Here is a 19,470-nt window from a genome sequence, read left to right as displayed (position 1 = left end):
ATTGGACGAGTAGGATGCACCTGATCCATCGTGACCAGTTGACCCCAGATCTACACCATACACTTGGCAAATGATCCGACACTGTATGATGATGTGGCATCACCTACATTATCATCCCAGCCCTTGCAGGCCTATAGGCATCCTCGATTTGTTTGGATTCCCATGAGGGCACTTGTGTGCCCCCACATGTCATTTGGAGCACTATAGGTTTTTACAAGGGGCCAACCCCTTGTCCAATGCTTTTGAGGGTCCTATTCTTCATTGTGGCACCCATGAACATCATTAGGCCTCTTAGAGGGCCCTACGACATGCATAAATTATTATTTGACCTCTTGGGAGGCTTACTTTTTCATTTATGAGCTAGTTTGGTGGGCTTGTCACCAAAGGGATGTATTATTAACATGTTATTTTATTTTTGGGGCTTATGTAGGCCAAGGAGGATAATTCGAACTCCTAAGATGTGTAAAATACAAGTGAGGTGAGATCATTTCTCATGGATCACTTTGGATTGGATCTCTCTCTCCTTTAGAGAATTTCACACTTTTTTCTGGAGGATGAATTGGAACATTTATGGATGGATTTTCATGTATGGTTATTGGTCTATCTTCTCTTGGAGCTTCTCTATTTTCATTTGTGAATGGTTGGATATACTCTACTGCATGTAAGTACAAAATTTTGATGTTATTCTTGTTACTTTTGTCATATATGTTGGATTGGGATTTTCGTTGTTTTAGGGCTAATTGTTGCATGCAAATTATTGCTTAATATTGTGGGATTGTCTCTATTATAACGTTATCTCCATGTATGGGCCATGTAGTGTGAGCGAAATCTCCTAGGGGTAAAATCTGACCTTGATAAGCCATTCCTCTTGTGCATTTGAAGTATAAAAGCTGCAAGATTGCTTTCACTTGACCTAGAGGGTTTGTGAAGTAATTTTGAGGCCTCCTTGACTGGGAACCAAGAAATCTTACACATAATCAACATAGACTCCATTCTCCCAAGGATTAAGGCATTGATCTACCAAGGGTGGTCACCAAAACTCTTATTCTTTAACCTTCTCCCAAGTCTAGCCACATTGGGGTGCACAGGGCATCAATTTTCCGACAAGCTAGCCACTAAAAAAATTCAATCTCCTAGGGTCTCTTGTGCTAGACTTTCCTCTAGCCCTCCAAATTTGAAGACATTCTGACAGTGGAATTGGGAGAAAAGCCAAGTCCTAGCTCCGAGACCAAAACTTGCCCTGCCATCCCCAAGGCTAGCACTTCCGAGGGTCAAACCAACATCTTTTGAGTAATTATGTTTATTTGATCCTTTCTCTACCTTGTCTAGGGTAAGAATATCATTGGTTGCTATATTCCTTCCTCATACCCTAGAGTAGGTCCACTTGGCCCCATGTGGTCCCACTCCTTTGAAATACCATTCTTCAAGAACCATTCGGGATACCAATTCTAACAAGGATTTTAGAGATTGGGAAACTCCTTCATAAGTCTTATCCTGTTGTAGGTAACTCCTTCACATGTGACTGCAACTAGGGTTTTTCTGAAGTGAATAATTGCAGACCTCAAGAGGAGCTGAAGTCAACATCCAAAAGATCATAAGTGCAAGCCGAATTCATAAGGAGAGAGATTCAAAGCAAGCAAGGGAAAGAATCCTCATAATCTGCCCTAAACTAACCACACGTGCGAGGTTGTAGAAATTGAAGGAGAACGAGAATTACAGGTCGAAATTGTAGTCAAGTTGCAGGTCCGAAATCTTGGTCAAAGGAGAATTTGAAGCTGCTACAAGGCAAGTTCGACTTGGGTTGACTTTGTGAAAAGGAAGTGCTTCAAGGAGAAGCTTGACTTTGTCTTGGAGGGGTCTTTGTCAAGGGTCATAGGTCTTGGAATTCATCATTTGAAGTTCTATAAGAAGAGAAGAGTTCTTGTGGGTTTTCCTCTCAAGAGGAGAGGTTTTGGCCCTGACTGATAGCCTATTAGCCGATATCTTGTGTCCTCTTGTTCTTCATTGTTTGATAGCTGTTTGATGATAGAGAACACTAATAATAATTAAATGAAAGAAGAAGCTAATTAAGTTTAAGTAAAAATACATCACAAGCAGTTATCAAAGTAAGAGAGATCACCTAATCTAGCCGCCCCTAGATTTCTCAACACCCTATACTATGAGCTTAGATGACACTATCATTGGCTATATCGGGACTCGAGAGGCTCCCTCTCTACTTTCTTCGGGTACTAGGACCAACAATGCTTAACACTCTTCGTTAGGGAGATTTTCAACCATGCCACGCCTTGGGATGACTGGGACAATCACCTCATACTTTCATGTGAATTCATCAGACTAGGGCCATAAGCGACAGATAGAGGTTGAGAATGCTCGAGACATTAGACGGGTGAGATCTTGGTTCTCTTCTCAGCCTCCCCATCAAGGATATCGACAGATATCATTGAGACTAGTTTGACAATGCCAAACCATACATTAGTTCGTAGGTTCTCAGAGCACTAGATGGATCAACTCTAGACAGTTCCAGAACAGGGCCCTCCTGACACGCCCGACTACCTCACAGTCCCATAGGAGCGGCCAAAGACCTATTTAGAGTTTCTTCCTTTTGACCTCAGATGCTAGGATCCATTGCTGGCCCTAGGGGATTTCGATAGTGAACCTGTACCCAAATTTCCTTCTTCACCATCGGTCATTAGCCTCAAGAGCCCCTGACATCTCTAGCTCCATTGCTAGACCTTACCATCTCACTCATTCCTTTTTAGCAGGTCATTGTGCTGCAAACTATTGAGTATTTTGTATTATTCCACGGTCTCATAAATGTGTCGCGGCTACACTACCATTGGTTTCTTTTTCTCTATATGTTAGTTTTAGCATTTTTTAAAGGAGATGCACGTGCACTCCCACATTGTAGTCATACTGACTGCACTTTTCTTCAGTCCCATTGACCTACTTTTGTGGTCATTAGTTGGACATTAATAAATTTACTTTACTTTTACTCAATTAATTTAACCATTGAACAGTTAAGACAACTTCAACATGTGTGCACAAAGGTCAAAGCTGAAATATAACAATAGTCCTCCTCCAATTAGTCACCGACAAATTAAATCACTATGAACATGTGTGCCAATGAGGGGTGCACTTTTAATGAAGTCTTGTACCATGTAATATGGTACGTCCTGACTAGTGAAACTCTTCAATAACAAAACATGAAGTCCAACCTAAGGTGTACCGCCGCCAAGGTATTATTACATAAAAAGTCAATCATAAGGTTAGATCACTATCAAATACCATCAAATTATAAGCTAACACCCCTTTTCTAATTCAAACATAGAAAATAACATATCAATGTGGGTACTAACATCATTCAACATGTTCCCCTAGGCGATGTCTAGCAAATGCGATATTATAAAGTTATGTCACCTAGGAAAATCACAAAGGCAACATCATAAGAGAAAAGGACATAACAAAAAGGTTAACCCATCCAACCATCAAGTGTGTTCCCCATCACACATCTGACGTACGAGGACCGTAACGAACACCCCTTCCTAGTGACATCAATATCATACCACACCATCATGCAAATGTTACTAGGAAACTTAATAGGCATGAATCATATATCTCCTAACCATCATCATCTCACCCCTTGGGGGGCTATATGTCCATCAAGTGATAAATTGCAATGAAGAGACGGGGTGGTTCTACGAAGAAAATGTGTCCATGTCTATCAGAAAGCTCTGAGGAACCAGCTTCAAATCTCCATCGGTGATTAAAATGACAATGTAGAACCTCATAATATATGATGTGTAACAGGGTCAGTGCAAATGTCCACAAAGCATGGCAGAAACATAAACTGATATTTAAAACATTATTGGATACTGGCTGGTAAGCTTTACCTCTTCACAAACTTCTGGTGAGCTGGGTAGAACTTATTTTTCACCATTTTGTAAAATGAGGCATTTTGCATGGAAGCGTATTTGCATTTTCCCATACATTTTCAGTTGTTTTTACCTCTTCTTGTATCATTACCTTAAATGTTTTCCCTGACTAACTTCATTTTTTACCTATATTTCATACACATCCTTTTTACTTTGTTCTTAATTTTTGTGGAAACCTGTTTTGACATCCTGAAGTATGCTTAGGTGCTTCCTGAGATCTGTGCAACAGTTTATGGACGTAACTCTAATGATTTGTCTGGCATCATTTAATTATGAAAAATTGTATTTATCTATCAGTTTACGGAAAATTGTTTTGAAATTGCAGACGCATCCTTCACAGAATTGCTTTATGTCATCAGTTGATCTCCACACTCATTATTCATATCAGGTAAAATCACATCACTTATAACCTTATCATGTTTTTCATTAAGAGCGGAATTATTATTTTTATAGCTTCTAATCAGTTAACAATAATTTTTATTTAACAAGAACTCTGGCTTGTATGGTTCTCATTTGTATAGAATTAGCATGGGCTTCATGCCCCTTCAGTGTTAGTTCTAATAGAAAACTCCATGGTAAAAAAAACCTTTACTCAGCATTGCATAGGTATAAAAATTTAGGATGTGTTGTTTGAGAGAATACAAGGAATAGACTTTTGTTATAAGTACTACAGCCAATGCATCTCTTTCACACTATTACTTCATGTCTCTGCACAATTTATAATGGCCCCAAGTGGTTATGGCGGTTTAACAGTTAACCACCTCACCCCTAAGTCCAGCATGTAAATATTACGTTGGCTAGGCCATTGACAAGTAAAGTGGTCATCATACAAATACTAATGACTTCTAAATAGCCCAAGGGCCCAGGGGTGAGCACAACTTGTTCCCAATGTTGTTGGGTGTTTGGCTAGTTTTAACTTCAATGTTGGCAGGTGTTCGGTTTGAATCCCTCCAGTTGAGGCACACTAGTCTATGCCAATGGGTTTATTGGGGATGTTGTTCATGAATATGGAGAAACATCCCTTATGTTTCCCTATGAGGTTTTCCTTGAAAAAAACGATTATGACTTTTAAATATTATTGGTTTGTTACTGTTAACATTCCAACATCCCACCTTAACAAGAAAATAATCTCTCTGACATGTCTAACTCCCCTTATACAAAATCTTAACAATAACTATAGAATTTTAAGATGTCATGACTGCCTATGGGTCCATCTTTCTCTGTGTAACAAAGCAACAACTATTCCAGATCTGGGTCTCTTCATTGGTGTTGTATTAGACTATCATCATCCTCATTATGAAGGTAGAAGTAGAATTCTACCAAACCCACCTAGACAATCATCCAACTATATTAGACCATAATCAACCTCACAAATCCTTACATTGGTAGTATGGTCTTGTTGGCTTCACCTAAATAGTCAATCAAAGCATTCCAACTTCTGTACCCTTGGTTTGAATACTTTAAGCATATATTTTTCTCTGACTGGCTTCTGCTTATGATGATGTGGCTAGTGTGTCTAACTATACCTACGAGTGAGTTGTCAAAAACGTTCCAACTGGAACTCCTTGACTAAGAGGCCATGGGTGAGGGGTATCTATTCCCCCAAAGAGGCCCATGTTGTGCACCTAGTCTCGACTCCCAACCACTATTGCAAGTACTGGTGTTGATTGGGGAAGCGAATAGAAAACAATAAGTGTTAATCTCCTCATCTTCCTGGCCAGTTTCACAAACTACAGGGTTAAACCAGTAATCTAATTCCATACATGCGAATGAAATTGCAATTTTCAGAATTAATATTTCAAACCTGAAATATATCTGTAGATCCGGCAGTAATGTTTTCTGTTAGGCACAGAGTGCTAACTGTCTTATGCTTCAGCATATGTGGAAATACTCTATCAAACTCTATGGTCAGCTGTTTGAGAACTCTCCTAAAGGTTTGTCTAGACTCTAGAAATCTCTGTCAGCCACTAGGTTTCAAATTGCATTCTTCGCTTTCCTGGAGAATTTGAATTAGATGTTGGTCATTTGTTCTATTTCTAACTGTAAATGTCCTTTACAGGTTTTTTTGGAATAAATTTGAACAGATTCTAGGCAATTTTTGTGGTTCTGTGCTAGGTGGTTAAAATCTGTTTGATCATTTCATCTATAAAAAATTGTATTAAACAGTCACTTCAACAGTTTAGGGCATCATCTGTCTTGGTTTGAGGTTTATATTGATGTGGCAAATTTTTTTGGCTAAACTTTTAGTCTCTATTTCATGAAAGCACTTCAAGAAACAAATTATTCAAAAAACAGGTCAAATACTTCTGAAGTTTGAAAAACTAGGTCTGCAACAATGTCCAACATTTTGTTCTGTCATTGCCATGTCAACAATTCCGCTGAGCTGTTTACCATTTGCCTGTCACAAACATCACAATTTATGCCTACACATCAGCGTTTATATCTCCTGTTTGATTTTAACCTTCCTGTAAATGGAGAATCCCAGTAAGAAATCTGGGCATTTTCATTTGTCTATGAACTCTGGGCATTTTTGCCATGTATTTCCTTGCCACTACTGTAATGTTTTCCTTGTATTTTCTTTGCAGACGACATCTCTTTTCTTCTTTTCAAATGTTTATTAATCGGTGTTGAAATAATGTTTCCTTCCCTTACTCTATGTCTAGTGTGTGCAATGTCTAGACATGCTTGCTTGTCGTTGTTGAACTAAATTGTCTCTAGGCTTTTGATCATTGTTTTGATCTAGGCACAAGTTCTAACATCATTGGGGGGAAATGCCAGTTTGCTCTATCTGCCTTTGGTTGTCTCAGTTCACTCAATCTGGGCCTTTTGCTTTTGTGTGGTGCTGCTGTCATGTCATTGATGGTTTCCTCTATTTTTTTAAAACCTCATATACTTGAATTCATGACTGTACGATATTATAATATTTAATTTTTTTCTAAGGTTCAGCTTTATAAAAATGTTTGCTTTTGAAAAAATTGAATTGGATCAACAAACCCTCCTTTACTTGTTGTGATTGACTATCTTCTTAGTGATCGCAATCACAGACATTGTTTATTGTTGTGACTGATTCTTCTCAGTGATTGCAATCATAGGCTGTCACCGTGTTCATGTTCGAGTTCGACGACCTTGAAATTCAAATAAAGTTCGGCATAAAATTCGTCACATATATATATAAATCAATTTTAAGCAGGCTGAAAAATACATGTGACACACATAAACCACCTTCGTCTATATAGATTCTCTATTGTATGTACTTTGGGCATATCTCAAAGAATTCTAAAAATTTATGACAGCTAGAGAAATTTGCATAAAAAGAACTACTCCATAAAAGGAATTCTGAAATTTATGACAGCTAGAGAAATTTGCAGAACATCAATCAAATTTATGACAGCTAGAGGATCCAAAAAACGAATTCTGAAATTTATGACAGCTAGAGCACATTGAGAATTCTGAAATTTTAGTTACAAACTATCCAGCATCAATCAAATAGATGTTTATTTCTCATAAAACAGAAATTCATAGAATAAATCTGATGCCAAAAGTCTAAGATTCATGAAAATAATAATAATAGACAGCCTAATTTAAGGCCTACATGCATGAGCAACCTGCCTAGAATTTGAAATGTTATCTACAGCAGAAATCTGAAATTATAATTTATGCCCTCATGTGAAGGATGTAGAGGTGGGCCGTGGCATGTCAAAGTCCATAATGCATACACATAGGATTATTGCTCAAACATTTAAATCATTTCCACATATAAACCATGAAAGCAAATGCCAATAAAGAACCAACTGCCATACATAGTAAAACTGTTATGTTGTAGCTTTGTAGATGGAAAATAGGGTTAGAAATTCATCACAGACATTGGCACCCATATCAGATTCAACAAACCCACATCCAATTTTATATATTGAAGAACGATCTGATAAAAAAGTAAACTAAAAGTCTAAAACGGGAACACAAGTTTTATTCTTGATGTTCCTATGATCTACTTGTTATATCAAAAAGTTCTATATCATAAAGAGTAGTAGGGGCTGTGAATCCACTAGAAGTATGAGCACCAGATTTATCACTAAATTCAGCACTATCACTGTTAGTATCACTATCAATGTGAAAATCAGCTTCATCCCTTGATGCATTAGGAACAAGATTGATCCACAGAGTAGAGGAATTGGATGACTCTTTAGCCACATTCTTCAAAGCCAACTGCAAGTTACTACAAACATAAACAAGATCTTCTAATCTTCCAAATAACAATCTATTTCTTTTTTTTGGAATGAATGTGGTGAAATGGACTCCAATTCCTTTCACATGCTGATGCACTTGATCCTTGGCTTAAGGTACGAACTGCAACATTTTGCAATTCTGGCACCCCTGATCTATAAAAGTCCCACCATATTGCTGGATCACTTATGCTCCTATCATACTTTGCTGATTTTCTTCCAAATAACCCTTCTTATAACCTGTATGCCCTCCACTGACATCTGGCCAAAGCTGCAATTGTTGGTTCTGGATTTAGCTTCTCAATAGCCTTGTAAATTCCATTCATGACTTCTTCATTTTTATGTCTTGATAACCCAAACAATCTAGGGTCCAAATAGCATGCTGCTGCATGTAATGGACTATGCATGCATCATCCTCCATCTTTGATCAACTACCTCCCGTATCTCATGATAATTAGCTTCCACATTATTAAAAACACTTGCAATGGCCTCCTTGCAATGATCCATGCTTTCACAAACAAAATCCATACAAGGTTTGTCACCATCACCATGTGAAACACATTAACAATTGGGCCACATATTTTTAAAACCTTGCTAGCGTTTTTCCAAAAGCCACTATTGAGCACTATTTGTGCAACATTTTTCCCCTTAGTTTCTTTTGGAAAGGGAGATCTCTCCCACTCAGTAGTGCGGAAAACAGCTCTTAGGCTTGCTTTTTCCTCAACAATTCTTTTCAAATTAATATACAAAGTGGCAAACCTTGTATCACAAGGACTCAACAACTCTTTAGATGCATTCTTCCTATATGTGCTTAAAGTGAGACAATGGTTGATGATAAAGTTTGCAATTGTTTTGGCTCTTCAGATTGTCTCATTGACCCAAGGAAATTTGGCTAAATCATGCAACATTAAATCCAAGCATTGAGCTGCACAAGGGTTCCAATAAATATTTTTATATTTTCCCATAATCACCTTCCCCGCACCAACACAATTTGATGCATTATCTGTGATAACCTGGATCACATTTTTCTCCCCAACCTCTTGAATTGAGTAATCCAAAATTCCAAAAATAAATTCTGATGTCTTCACTTGATCCATTGCATTAACCGCTTTCAAAACAAGTACCCATTGAGGACTATAAGCAAGCACATCGATCACTGGGCGATGACACAAATCTGACCAACCATCATTCAAAATTGTGCATCCTGTATGCTTCCAAGACTCTTTAATTTGAACCAACTTTTCTGTCACTCTATCTCTTGTTTTCTTTAGCAAAGTGGAAATTTTCAGATCTGGGAGGAACATAGCCCTTTCCAAAATCAATGGCCTTTTTTAATACATTTTTAAAATAGGGACTCCTGGCCACATTAAAAAGAATTGCACATGCATAAAAGAATTCTGCAACAATATCATCAACTTTTTGTCTCTCCACAAGTTTCCAGAATTGATTTAATGTTTTGGCTCCACTTTGTTTTGCTAGAGGGAAAATGACTCTGAGTTAATGAGCTCTCTTATAGTTTTGCCCCCTGTTTTAAGAAACGGCCGTTTCGAAACCGAAACGGCCGGCTTGATCCGTTTCAGAAGGTTGGAGAGTGACCCGGCCTAGGAAACGGTCCGGTTGGCCGAGTCACCCATGACTCGGCCAACCCGGCCGTTTCCGATATGACTCGGCCGAGTCACAAAGGAACGGCCCAGGCGCGTAAACAGCAAACAAATCAACCTTTTTTAATGTATTTTTTAACTGTTTTATGTTTGGTTTGGACCCCAAACAGCTATTTGAATATGCTAAATGATTTTTGGGGTCCATTTCCCCCTCCCAAACCCTATTTAACACACCCAAGTGCTCTCATTCACTCACAGCAGTCTTATGCATTTGAGTGAGAGTCTTCTTTGAGAGTTAGTGAGCAGTTCTTGAGCTTGTTTTGGAGCAGCAGTGAGGAGTCTTGGAGGAGCATTGTAGCTGGAGTGAGGAGCTTCTTGGGTAGCCATTTGGAGCAGCATTGAGGAGCTGATTCTTGGAGCAAGCTTGAGGAGGCAGTTTGTGCCTGGAGGTATTTTTTTCCACCTCTATAAATCTGTTTTTGCTTAGTAAATTTTAGGTGCATATCTAGAAAGCTTAGAGAGTGTTTTTTGTCAAATAAATGAACATTGAATCAATGTTTTTTTTTTTGTCATTTTCAGATTGTTTGCTTTCATTTCCTAGTCAAAAAATGGCACCTAGAGCAAGAGATCCTGCTTGGGCATATGTTGAAATGGTTGATAGTCAAATGCAATGCAAATTTTGCCATAGGAAAATTAAGGAAGGTCCTAGGGGCATTAATAGGCTGAAACAACACTTGGCAGGGATTAGAGGCCAAATTACCCCATGTACCTCACCAGAAATTGGAGAGATTAGAAAGAATTTGTTGGCCAGCTTTGAGAAATTTAAAGAAGATAAGGCTAGGCAAAAAGACATACAGGCTGAAATTGGGAGGAAGAGGGAGATACAAAAAATGATGGCTACCCACCCCCACTATGATTTTGAGGGTTCTTCCTCTATCCCTCAAACTGAGGCATCCAACCCTTTCCGATATGTTCCTCACTCTTTTTCTTCTGTTCAAGATAAGGGAAAGGGTAGAATGAATTTGAAAAAGGGTGATGTGACTATCAAAAGTTATTTCACTCCCTCCTCTCCATCAGATGCACATGGTCCTGAAGTTAGTAAAACTCAAATGCAGCCCACTTTAGATGACCATTGGAAGAAAGAATTGAGGGAGACTGCTTGTGATTACATAGCTAGATGGTGGTATGATGCTGATATCCCCTTTAATGCTGCTCGTTCACCATATTATGAGCCTATGTTTGATGCCATACATGCTGCTGGAAAAGGCTTCAAAGGCCCTACTATGCATGAGCTAAGGGGGTTTCGTTTGCAGAAAGAAATTCAATCCATTAATGAGTATTTGCAAGAGTTCAGGGACTCATGGGCAAGAACAGGGTGTACCATCATGTCAGATGGATGGACTGATCAAAGAAACCGTACCATCATAAACTTTCTTGTCTTCTGCCCACAGGGAACCATGTTTTTAAAATCAGTTGATGCATCTAATAAGATAAAAGATGGCCACTTGTTGTTTCAGCTATTGGATCAGCTTGTTGAGGAGTTGGGGGTGGCTAATGTTGTTCAAATCATCACAGATAATGCCTCTAACTATGTTCTTGCTGGTAAACTGTTAGAGGAAAAACACAAGACCATATTTTGGACCCCATGCGTTGCACATTGCATAGACCTCATGCTTGAGGATATTGGAAAATTAGATTGGGTCAAAAACACTATAGATCATGCCAAAAGCATAACAAAATTTATCTACAATCATACATTGGTTTTGAGCCTCATGAGGAAACACACTGGAGGCAAGGATATTATTAGGCCTGCCATCACTAGATTTGCTACACATTTTTTGACATTGCAATCTATGCTTTCCCAACATAGAAACTTGCAAAAGATGTTTTCCGGTGATGAATGGAATCAAAGCAATTGGTCTAACAAACCAGAAGGCAAAGAATTGAAAATGAAAGTCCATGAAGAAACTTTTTGGAGAAAGGCAGCAGAGATTGTGAAGCTTGCTGAGCCACTAGTTAAGGTGTTGCGGTTGGTGGATGGGGAAAGGTTGGCTATGGGCTTCATTTATGAGGCTATGGATCAAGCAAAGGAGCAAATAAAGACGGTATACAAGGATAGAGTGGCAAAGTATGGGTCCATTTGGGCAATCATTGATGAAAGATGGAACAATCAACTCCATCGCCCTATACATGCAGCTGGGTATTTTTTGAACCCACGGTATCATTATAAAGCTAAGGAGTCAGGAGCTTTGAGGGGGGAGGTCAGAGATGGACTGGTTGATTGCATTGAACGCATGATCCCATTGGAGTCTGATCAGCTGGAGATACACCGACAGGCCAATATCTTCAGCAATGCAGCAGGTACCTTTGGGAAGAACCTAGCAAAGATTGCAAGAGAAGCAGATGAGCCAGGTAAACAAAAATTTCAATTTTCAAATTCTTAATAGTTTTACTTTTTTTTTAAAGTTTGTTAAATCGTTTATAATTTGAAAGTTAGATATAATTTGTAATTTTGTTGAGCTAACTCATTACACTCCTATGTTTTTTGCAGCACAATGGTGGGAGGCCTTTGGTGGCCATTGTCCTGAATTGCAAAGGTTTGCAATTCATATTTTGAGTCAAACTTGCAGTGCATCTGGGTGTGAGCGCAATTGGGCTGTCTTTGAGAGGATTCACACAAAGAAGAGAAACCGTTTGGATAAAAAACGGTTAAATGATCTAGTTTTTGTCCAATACAACCTCCGGCTCAGACGAAACCATTTGCTGAACAAAAGACCGGATTCAGATCCCATTGTGTTGGAAGACATTGATCCAACATCAGATTGGGTAGTGGAGAGTTGTCCAGCAGAGTTTGATCCTGATGAGGATCTTGATTTAGATTTAGATCTGGAGACATCAGTTGAACTTGAACATGCTGTTCAACTTCAGCCTATTCAGTTGAATGCAGATCCCAATCCACCAGCCTCAGTCTCACAGCCAACAGGGACTCCAGTTGTAGGTGCTTCCTCTACTCAGCCACGACAGAAGCGCAGCCGCATATCTACTCTATCTCAGCTTGCATCTGCTGCAGTTGCACAGCCTGCTAGTGGTACCACTTCTACAGTTGCAGTTGGGGATGATGATGATGAGGAGGAGCCATGGGGCCCCCTGTCTGACTCTGATGATGATGATCCAGAGATTGATCGACGTGATCTTGGCTCCTCTGACAGTAGCTACTAGCCAGTGGCCCAGTAGTACTGTAGTACTAGTACTGGAGTCTGGTCACCGTCACAGTTTACTTTTGTTGTAGAGGCCATTTCTAGCCTCCTTGGTTATGTGTTTTTTGTTTTGAGTCTTCGATCATGTATGACAGTTGACTATGTATTGCCATTGGGTACCATTTTGATATAATGGATTGGTTCATGAGCCTACTTTGATCATATGTTGTCTTCCATCTATATTATAATGCTGTGTGTTTGGAAACATGAATGAAAATCTTTAAAATTATGTTTTTTTATAAAAAAAATAAAATATTTAATGTATTTTTTACAACGATCGAGTCATTGAAATCGAGCCGGCCGAGTCATTACCGTTTCGGAGTCGGAGTCGGAGTCGATCCTCGGTCGAGTCGGAGTCGGAGTCGGAGTCTTAAAACATTGGTTTTGCCATGTATTGATAACAAAATGTGTTGCAAAATAATATCTATCGGTAACTTTGTTAGTATTAAATCTAGGCTAAAGCTTTTGACAAGGTTAATTGGATATACGTAAGATTAATCCTAATTCAAAGAGGAGTCAGTGTTCAAATAGTAAACTGGATTATAAGGCTGCTTTGCTTCAGCTTCTTTCGCTGTGTTGATTAATGGATTGGCCTCAAATTTCTTTCATGTAAGAGGATTTAACACAGGCTTTCCTATGCCACCATTCCTCTTCCTTTTGGTGGCAGAATCCCTGAGCAGACTAGTAACAGCATTCAAAAGATATGGATCCATCAAAGGCTTCAGACTGGCGGAATATGTCTCATTGACTCATTTGTTATTTGTGGATGATGTTGTTCTTTTTGGAATGGGGACAAAAAGAAACAGAAGAGTTGGAGATATTGGACTTGTACAATAACGCAACTGGGATGGAGGTAAACATTGATAAATCTTCTATCCTATTCACTGGGCTGGAGGAGGAAAGAGAGGCAGTGTAGGCTGGCCCTTCCCTTTAATACAGTCTGATGATGGTGTGCAATATTTGGTTTTTAAAATAAAATCAAAAGATTTCAGGTTTAGAGACTGGCTGTGACTGAATGAAAAGTTTGAGAAGAGAGTCACTAGCTGTTGCTACAGATGGTTGTTTAGAGGGGAAGAGTAACCCCAGTAAAATCAGGAAGATTTGGTGTAAGTGGTATGGGCCTCAACTTGTTTCGTTTGCTGCTTGGAGTGGACTTAAATAACTTGGAAGAAAGAGGTGATTCTCTTGATGGGCTAAGGTCAGGGAGATCCATGTGGGGATCATGACCCGTGTCTAAAATTTCTCTTATAAAAAGAGATGGACAATTATAGTCTAGATTATGAAATATGGGACATTTGGAATGGAGGTTCTTCTTTGTCTTGATCTCCTGCAAGTCACATGGATGGTAAGTGTTATTGAGGGCTTGAAATGTGATGATTTGTCTTGATAGGAAGTTGATGCGAGCCTTCTCTTAACTAACCAAGGGGAATACCTAGGGCATGCGTCAGTCTGATAATAAGGTCATCTCTCAGCGACATGATATACTCAACACATTAATGTTTGTAGCTCAGACATGTATTTCCATGAGGGTATCTACTTATGAAAATCATCATTAAATGTATCCTATGCTTTTTCTAGAAGTTCACTTTATTAATTAATTAAGAAAGTGAATGTTTTTTTATTAAAGTGACTAAAGTGGATCACTTAATGATTTAATTAAGAAAGAATCATTGATCCCATGGTTAGATCAGGTGGAGAATGTGACAGGAATGAAGATCAAGGTGCCAAGGATAGGAAATAGGGGTGAATACACCTTTAATGAGTTCACTGATTTCTGTAAGGAGGCAGGGATCAAGAGGGAGAAGGCAGTGGCTTACAACCTGCAGTAGAATGGGGTTGCAGAGAGGAAGAACCATCAATGCAGTGAAGGCCATGATCCATGATCAAAGTTTCTCGATGTTTTTGTGGGCCGAGGCATGCAACCTAGTTATGTATTTGCAAAACAAGAGGCCACACTGGATTCTGGAGGATTAGACACCGGAGGAAGCATTCCCAGGCAAGAATCTTGAGGTACGACATCTTAGGATATTTGGTTGTTTAGTCTACATCTACGTACTTCTAGAAAAGAGTACGAAGTTGCAGCCCTTAGATGAGAGGGGCATCCTGGTGGGATACAATGAGGATTCGAAGGCTTATAGAGTCTTCTTGATAGATTAGCAAAAGATAGTGGTAAGACAAGATGTCAAGTTCAAGGAGAATTTGGCTTCTAGGAAATCTCAAGACATATCAATATTTGTAGAGAGGCCTCAAGAGGAGGAACCAAAGGAGGAGCTAAGAGTAGAGGCTTCCAGTAGCAAAGATTGCCAGCCTTTAGTGCAAGAGGAGCAGTCAACTCCTTTGACGTCAATTAGGAGGCCCAAGTGAGCAGAGCAGACCTTGCAAGATGCTCAGGAGCATATTGAGCCTCCAAGGATCACCTTCAGGGAGAGCATACCTTTGCGAAGGTTTTCGACGTACATGGCTTTGATTACTAGCATCATAGACTCAAAGCCTTCTAGCTTTGAGGACGCATCCAACCAGTAGGTGTGGAGAGATGCCATGGTGGAGGAGCACAACTCCATCATGAAGAATGATGTATGGTAGATTGTGTTGAGAGTAAAGGGGAAGTCAGTTGTGAACTCCAAGTGGCTTTTACAAGGTAAAGCATGCAATAGATGGCAATGTGGAGAAATATAAGGCCAGATTTCTGGCTCGTGGGTTCTCTCAGAAAGAGGGAGTAGACTACGAGGAGACTTTTGCTCTCATAGCCAAATACTCCTCTATTCGAGTAGTTCTTTAGATAGCGTTTGAGATGGAATGGAGCATCCACCACATGGATATGAAGAACACTTTATTCAACGACATCATTGATGAAGAAGTCTGCAACACAATTTGGATGGAAGATCCATTAGATGGATGTGAAAAGTGCCTCTTGTTATCCACCATTTTGTGGGTAATATCACTAGGAGAATTTTTTTCTCATAGATGGTCCTCAGTTGATGGCCAGCAACCCCTTGCAGCCATCAACTAGCTCATTGTGCCATTTCTCCGCCACCTGAGCCAGTGATGTGGTCCCTCGCCCATCTGCCATGATCGTATGTTTGAAGGTGGGCCTCTCGAATCTAAAAGTATGCCTTGTCATTTTGAAATTGAGTATTGTAGTTTGCTTATCATGGACACTTCCAGGGATTGATTAATGGGGGGATTCAACGGAAAGAATGGGCTAGGTCTGTGCTTCTGTCCACTAAACCCTTTTAGGAATTAACCTTAGATTCTAGTCCCGTGGGATCTCTTTTATTGACCATTTGGTTCCAGGGATGGTATTTCACGGGAAACTTTGATTTTGGTTGCATGGTCCTGCTCAATGTTGCAGGAAGCGCCCCCCCCCGCTCCGAAGCTCGGAAGCGCGCCCCGTACGGAAGCGCCGTACGAAGCGCCTTCCGAAGCGCGCTTCGGAAATTAGGAAGCGCGATTCCTAAAAAAAATTGCGCTTCCTGGTTTTTCCGAAGCGCCAGCTCCGAAGCGCGCTTCGTACGGCGCTTCGGGCCGCCGAAGCGCCACGCTTCGGAGCAGGAAGCGTGCGCTTCACGCACGCTTCCGTACGCTTCACGCACGCTTCCGTACGCTTCGGCGGAAAGGGGCGCGCCCAAGAGAAAAACAATTTTTTTTATTATTTTTTTTTAAAGTTAAGTTAACTAAAGCTTAAGGGAGTGGGTTAGGGTGAGTTTAAGGTGAGGAATGAAAAGAATAAAGCCCCCATTCATTCCTCATTTTCTCACTTTGAGTTTATGAGAGTTGGAGAAGAGAAGAGAGGAGAGGAGAAGAGAAGAGAGGAAAGGAGAGGAGAAGAGAGGAGAGCTTGGAGGAGTGAAGAAGGAGGAGCTAGGAGAAGGAGGAGGAGCTTGGAGCAAGAGCTTGGAGGACTTCATCTACAAGAGCTAAAGAGGTAAGTTCAAACCCCAAACTCCCTTGTTTTTTTGAAAAAAAATTTGTATTTTTCTCCTCCCTCTGCTACTCTTTCCCATTGTTTCTACTTGCTCCTTTATTTACAGGTTGCCGTTGTTCACCACCTATATCCATATTCCAAGATGGTGTTCTTTTGGCTTCTATGTATCATTCCACTCTTGGTTTTAATGATGGCAAGGGTGAGGAATAGAAGGGAAGAAACAGAAGAGGACATTGGTGATGGTCCTAATAGTAGTGACCCAATGTATGATGAGGAGGAAGGGTTTGAAGAGGAAGGGGATGAACTTGAAGGGGACACTGAAACACAAGATGGGAAAGCTACATCAACACCCTTGTGGAACTATGTGACCAAACTTGATGGGGGAAAGGGTGGTGGATCTTACAAATTTGTGTGCCCTCATGGTTGTCATGGAGGAAAACCATATTGTGGTTCATATACCCGTCTGAGGAGGCATCTTTGTGGGGTGCTGGACAGTGATGAAAAAAAGGGTTTTGTGGGGGTACAAATTTGCCCAAACATTTCAACTGAAGAAAGAAGAAAATACATCCAAATAGAGATGGCTGCACAACAAAAAAACAAGAAACAAAAAACTCATTCTGAATCAAGTGCAACCTCTAAATTTGGTAGTTGCTCATCTCCTCATGGTACTTCTGCAAGTTCTGGAGGTAGAAGAACAATAGGGGATTTCCTTAATGTTGCTGGGAGGGATGATGTGGATGGAAAGATAGTCCGTTTTCTTTGTGCTTGCGGTGTACCATTCAATGTGCTTCGCTCTCCCTATTGGCATGACATGGTAAAGGCCATCAATGAAGCCCCAAAAGGATACAAGGCCCCCAACTATGAGAAAGCTAGAACAGTGTTATTAGAAAGAGAAAAAGCTAAGGTTCAAAGAGCTTTGACACGTTTTACAAATGAGTGGGTAGATTCTGGGGTATCCATTGTATCAGATGGGTGGACAAATATTAGAAACCAACATTTGATAAATGTTCTTGGTGTTTCTTCTAGTGGTGCAGTATTTATTGCATGTCATGACTCCTCCTCCATCACTGCAACTGCACAAAACATTGCAGATCTCCTATTGAAATCAATCAAAGATGTTGGTCCGAATAATGTGGTTCAAGTGATCACAGATAATGCAGCAAATTGTAAGGTAGCAGGAAAAATTATTGAGCGTACTCATCCACACATCTTTTGGTCTGGGTGCCTGGTTCACACATTGAACCTTTTGATGCATGATATTGTGAAACACAAAGAATGTGGGTGGATTGCTGAGGTTTACAGGAAAGGGAAGTAGCTCATTAAATTCATCACAGGGCATACAAGGGTAAACTACTTCTATGGCACTTACTCCAAGTTGCAATTGCTTAAAATTGCAAAGACAAGATTTGCTAGTTATTACCTCACCTTTAGGCGGCTAGTGAAGGTGAGACAAGCTTTAACTAATCTGGTGTGTGCTGAAACATGGGATGAAATTAACACTGACACAGATGGTGCTAATGCAGTCAAGGACACTGTTCTTGACAGTTACTTTTGGTCACAGGTTAAATATGTTTTGCAATTCACCAAACCAATTTATTACATGATCAAGTTTGCAGATTCAGATCGACCAGTAATTGGGGAGGTGTATGAGCAAATGGATAGCATATTGGGGCAGATTAAAGACATTGTTGAGCCTAGAGATACCACCTTGTACAATTATATTCGTGTAGAGGTGCAAAACCGATGGGAAATGCTAAATATTCCATTGCATGTATTAGCATATGTTTTGACACCTAAATACTATCATCCATCATGGCTTTCAACACCAGCACCTGGGGGGGGAAGCAGGAGAAAACCACACCAAGATCAAGAGGTTCACCAAAAATATATGGCTGCATTGAGTAAATTAATCCCTGATGAGGAGGACGCTGCATTGGTACGGAGACAGGTGAGCAACTATACGCTCAACACTGGTCCATTTGGGAGCATGCATGCAATTAAAGATCGAGAGACTTTTTCTGCTCTTGAGTGGTGGAACATGCATGGAGGGGGTACTCCACTTCTACAGAGTTTGGCATTGCGGGTGCTATCACAGGTGGTAAACACTTCTTCTGCAGAGAGGTGTTGGAGCTCTTATTCTTTCATCCACAGTGTTAAAAGGAACAGGTTGAGTTTAGACCGGGCAGAGAGCTTGGTTTATGTTCATTACAACTTGCGATTGTTGTCCCATTACTGTGAAGATGCAAAGTCTAATAAAGACTTGTTGATTTGGGACAAGAATCCAGAGGAGCCCAATTTGGAGGATGGAGTGTTGCGACTAGAGCAATTAGAGGATGCTCTTTTCCAGGTATGTCCATTGTGGTATTAATTTTCCAATTTTCCCTTATAAAGCATTTCTCTAATTCATGTTTTTAATTTTTTTGTTAACTAGTGTTTTTTTTTTTGCATGAATTTTTTGAGCGATTCTAGGATGATGATGACCGTGTTGATATGCCACCACCCCCATCTGGTCCCTTGGTTCCTAGGTTCCAT

At 40.0% G+C, this 19,470-nt stretch overlaps 1 protein-coding gene across 1 annotated transcript in view; it reads left to right on the top strand.

Moving 5' to 3' along the window:
- Window positions 1-19,470, top strand: part of LOC149174009 (AMSH-like ubiquitin thioesterase 1) — a 76,914-nt gene that overhangs the window by 17,688 nt on the left and 39,756 nt on the right. Inside the window, exon 12 of the mRNA XM_089419134.1 lies at window positions 4,258-4,320. Within this exon, the coding sequence (XP_089275260.1) occupies window positions 4,258-4,320 (63 nt within the window). The remainder of the gene's footprint in view (window positions 1-4,257; window positions 4,321-19,470) is intronic.

Source organism: Pinus tabuliformis, chromosome 4_1 (assembly GCF_031772625.1).
Source record: "Pinus tabuliformis cultivar Carrire ecotype Pingquan chromosome 4_1, CPIR1, whole genome shotgun sequence".
In the NCBI taxonomy this organism is placed as follows: domain Eukaryota; kingdom Viridiplantae; phylum Streptophyta; class Pinopsida; order Pinales; family Pinaceae; genus Pinus; species Pinus tabuliformis.
Note: the sequence above shows the minus strand (reverse complement) of the source record. Positions and strands in the feature narration are given on the sequence as shown.